A 4,204-nucleotide genomic window follows, 5' to 3' on the forward strand; every position below is an offset into this window, starting at 1 on the left:
CATTATTTCATCTTAATAGCAACGTTTAGCTGGAGCTCGAAGTGGAAGCGAGCTGTATCGATAACTGCTTAGCTGTTGTCTGTGTAATACATTAGGATATCATTATCTTCTGGAAACTACAAGCTGAACACTGAAGAACACAACAGCCGCAATAACTACAATGGAACGAAACAGCAGTCAAGAACTAACACTGTGGGTATATGTAACGTGGCAGACTAACAAATGGTGACTGATGGTCTACGCCGTGTGACATGTCAGAAGTTGTATGTGAGCGTGTTCCCATTCTTTAGCGGTGTAGGAGCAACTTCACTGATCGATTTTGAACGCAATCTTTCTAGCCTTATGGTTGTCGAACACAGCATAGGCATCAGACACTTCAGACAAAGGCATCTCCAGGTCGATAAATTTGTCGAATTTATATGAAATCTTTTGAAACACTTTGAAAGCATCTTCAAATATGGATCTCACGGGACATCTCCCGAATTGGATGGAAATGTTCTTTAGATAGCACTCCAGTCCGTCCATTGGGAGAGGCTCATGATGATAACCAATAGAGCTGATAAACCCTGCGGATCTAACGCTATCAAATGCGGTTCTCAGTGCACCGGCATTACCAACCAACTCAAAGATGGCATCTGCACCTTTCCCGCCCGTCTTCTCCTTCATGAATTCAGCAACATTGTCAACCTCATTGATGTTTATAGGGATTGCCCCCAGTTCCTTGGCCTGTTCCAAACGACTTGGAACGCTATCTGCAACGTAAATGTGGTTAACACCCATTTCCCTTGCTGCAGCGATACAGCACAGGCCCACAGGGCCTGCACCTAGTTGAAGTATGACGTCGTTTGCAATGTGGTTCTTGTCGTAGAGGACTTTCTTGAAGTAATTGTTGACGCAAAGCCACCCTGTGGGGAAGATGTCGCTCATCAATAGCGCTGTATTACGATTCATACCTTTCGGCAAGGGGAATAGACAATGATCAGCATATGGAATTCTGACGTATTCTGCTTGGCCACCGTTCAAGGCCCATGTGCCAAAGACCTTCGAATCGACACAGCTCGAACTTAACCCATCCTTACAGGCCCAACATTCACCGCACTGGGATGTAAACGTACACAGAACATCATCACCAGGTTTGAAATCGCGCACTTCATCACCGACACTAACAACTGTACCGTTGAACTCGTGGCCTGTGATGTAATCGGCACGTTTAGGAACAACATCACCACGATACATATGAAGCTCCGTACCACACAGAGCACTGGCCTCAATCTTCAAGATTGCATCCTTTGGCGACTCGATCTTCGGAGTTGGAACAGTGGTGTACTCAATGTCGTGTGCGCCTTTGAAGACCGAGGCCTTCATCGTCTCAGGAATTGTGATTGAGGGCATATCTGCAAGGCTTAATACTTCTGATCTGCGCGTTGCTCAAGGTTGACGTTTGGTATAAACAAGAAACACACAGCCTTAGCAAACACGGAACAAACACTCGTTTAAATACCTGAATCGAAACCAAACATGTTGATCTACAGCAATTACCATTTGTGGAATTTAACTCATCAAACAACAGCCTCAATTACCCCCACCCACTCGAGCTGATCAGAAATTAGGAGGCTCCCCCTTTTCTTTTTTAATGAACCTTACATGTTAGGAGAGGAGAATCGGAGGTGTGTTGCATGCCTTTGCTGCTGTCTTTGTTAACGTGTTTCGAGCCTTTGCGGAGTTGGAATATGACACCAAAAAGAAAGGGGGAGAACGGAGTTCGGGCGCCGTTTTTGGGGCATTGTTTGTTGGCATTGTCTGTTTGTTTGTTCATTTTATGCCAAAATCCGGGGTAAAAAAACGCAAAGCCAGAAACTTGCGCGCTAATTGGCGTGAACCTTCGCATTCGAGTGAAAATTTGCGTAAACCGTTTGTTATTTCCTAAAAAGGAAATAAAATGAAAATTTGCGAAATGGAATCATGCTGAAGCGGACTTTAGAACAGCATCTATCTCGCTTTTTTCTTCTTCTTCTTTTATTCTTTTCATGTTCCTCTTCTTTCTGTCCAGGTGAATCAACAACATGCCAAAGATCCTTTGTCTGCACGGGTTTCTGCAAAACGGTAAGGTGTTCTCCGAGAAGTCCTCTGGACTTCGTAAACTGTTGAAGAAGAGTAACATCCAAATGGATTACATCGATGGTCCAGTGGTTCTCGAGAAGAAAGACCTGCCCTTTGAAATCGAAGACGATAAGTGGAAGGAGATTGTCGATATTGGAGTCAACAGAGCTTGGTTCTACCACGATAACGTTTCCAAGAATTTGGACTTGACCGACGCTATCGACTTCGTGGTTAACCACATCAAGACCAACGGGCCGTATGACGGCATCTTGGGCTTCTCACAAGGTGCAGCACTTTCCACAATCATCGCCAACTCAATAAAGAAACTCACAGGCGAGCCATACTTCAAAATCGCCATCCAAGTCTCTGGTTATTCTTTCACAGAGCCAGCTGAGAATGGAGAAGGGCTCCAGATCACTGAGAAGTACAGAGAGTCGTTCAAAGTCCCAGTCGACGACGACGCTTACAACACAACTAACGTCTTCATCTATGGCTTGAACGATAACAGTGTTCCGTGTGAAAGATCAAAGTACTTGTCAGAGCTGTATCCAGAATCAAACAGAAAAATCTTTGAACACGATGGTGGACATTTCGTTCCAAATAAGAAGGACTTCCTAAGACCTGTTGTCGAGGTTGTGGAACAAGCGTTGGCCGAGTGATGAAGACCTCGGAATAGGTTTTTTTTTTGTTTGTTGCTCGTGTCCGAGGCAACACATCCACTTAGATAGAACAGTGTATACAATAAAGAACAGCATAGACGACAGAGGAACAACCGAAAGTAATGTCCGTAAAGCTAAGTCCCCTGGTTCTGCTAAACATATCTGACTCGATACAGAGAAATCTATCTCACGTGGGGTGTCTGAGGGGTTACAAGGCCGATGACGGGATCTTTATACTCAACTCCTTCGAAGTCCCAGTATCAAAGGATGGCTCATTAGATGTAGAGCTACTCACGCTGAGAAACTCGCTGCTGTCACAGATCTACCCTGAAGAAGGTGGCATCATTGGCTGTTACAGGGTATCTGATGATTTGAGATTCGAGCCTGTGGATGGGTTGGAGGGTGAGTTTACACTGGTGTTCAGTGCAGATTTGGCGGTGAACAAGGACGGCAAGTACTTCAAAGTGTTCGATTGTAATGGACAGGAGCTGAGGTGTGAGATAGTACATTCTGGAGATGAAGCCGTAAACACCGTCTTATCCCTGAGGGACTCAAACACTGAAATGTCACAGAGTAAAGACATGGTTGACACACAGAGAGACGTTTTACTCATCGTCAAACAGCGGGTCGAGACATTAATACAACACCTACAATCAGAGTGCTTGGACTACGATACCTTACGCAGGGTAAACTCGCTGTGCCATAAGCTACAGTACACCGTTGACGACGATTTGAAGACATCGCTTGTACAGCTGGAGAATGATTACAAGATAGTCCAAAGCACTGGTCTCATACATTCAAACATCACCAGTTTAGAAAATGCAAAGTACTCCAAATTGACAAAGGCAGCGAACAGTAACTATGGCACCAATTAATCAGAATTATACCTTTTTGGCTAACGTTTACCTTTCTTCTTCTTGCCCTTCTTGGCTGGAGCGGTCTTTGTAGTTGCTTGTTCCTTTGGTGTTTCCTTTACAGGCTCAACGGGTTCCTCTTCAATCTCTGCATTGGCAAGTACACTTGAAAACCCTCTGAGCTTTGATGATTTGGTCTCATGGCTCGTCTCAACATCACCTGAATTGTCTACCTGTTTCTTACTTTTCTTACTGTTCTTACCATTCTTGTCTCCATGTGTTATCACAACACCATGAGGCCCAAGCGCAGTCAGCACTCTAGACAGATCTTTAACCTTATGCGTCTTAAGCTTGTATAATACCCCGGAGGTGGGATCAAACACTTTGAAGCTTACAAAGCTCTCAGCCTTGTGCTTGGATATCTTATCACTGTTGTCCTTTTTCGTGTTAGAGCCATATGTTATTGAGATCCTGGTCTGTGAAAGGTTGGCCGTTAGTAAATGAGTCAGCATCAAGTTTAGCGAGTAGTTCCAAACGCACTGTCGAAGGAGAAGTCTCCAGCAAGGAGAGCGATCTCTGAATAAAGGAATC

The 4,204-nt window shown here is 44.6% G+C and overlaps 4 protein-coding genes across 4 annotated transcripts; 2 read left to right on the forward strand and 2 right to left on the reverse strand.

The window, feature by feature from the left end:
* Positions 1–228: 228 nt before the first annotated feature.
* CYBJADRAFT_167454 (alcohol dehydrogenase family protein) lies at positions 229–1,458 on the reverse strand. Its single transcript, XM_020214909.1, has one exon. It carries the CDS (start codon positions 1,390–1,392, stop codon positions 307–309), a length of 1,086 nt encoding a protein of 361 aa, XP_020071111.1. The 5' UTR covers positions 1,393–1,458; the 3' UTR covers positions 229–306.
* Positions 1,459–2,063: 605 nt separating this feature from the next.
* On the forward strand, positions 2,064–2,759 carry FSH1 (putative serine hydrolase; the record flags this gene model as incomplete). Its single annotated transcript, XM_020217502.1, has 1 exon — positions 2,064–2,759. One exon carries the CDS (start codon positions 2,064–2,066, stop codon positions 2,757–2,759), a length of 696 nt encoding a protein of 231 aa, XP_020071112.1.
* Positions 2,760–2,846: 87 nt separating this feature from the next.
* On the forward strand, positions 2,847–4,120 carry CYBJADRAFT_167455 (uncharacterized protein). The gene has a single exon (XM_020214910.1). It carries the CDS (start codon positions 2,882–2,884, stop codon positions 3,632–3,634), a length of 753 nt encoding a protein of 250 aa, XP_020071113.1. The 5' UTR covers positions 2,847–2,881; the 3' UTR covers positions 3,635–4,120.
* On the reverse strand, positions 3,655–4,125 carry SRP21 (signal recognition particle subunit SRP21; the record flags this gene model as incomplete). The annotated part of the gene is made up of 1 exon (XM_020216399.1): positions 3,655–4,125. One exon carries the CDS (start codon positions 4,123–4,125, stop codon positions 3,655–3,657), a length of 471 nt encoding a protein of 156 aa, XP_020071114.1.
* Between the last annotated feature and the right edge of the window lie 79 nt (positions 4,126–4,204).

Source organism: Cyberlindnera jadinii (genome assembly GCF_001661405.1).
Source record: "Cyberlindnera jadinii NRRL Y-1542 unplaced genomic scaffold CYBJAscaffold_5, whole genome shotgun sequence".
NCBI lineage: Eukaryota > Fungi > Ascomycota > Saccharomycetes > Phaffomycetales > Wickerhamomycetaceae > Williopsis > Williopsis jadinii.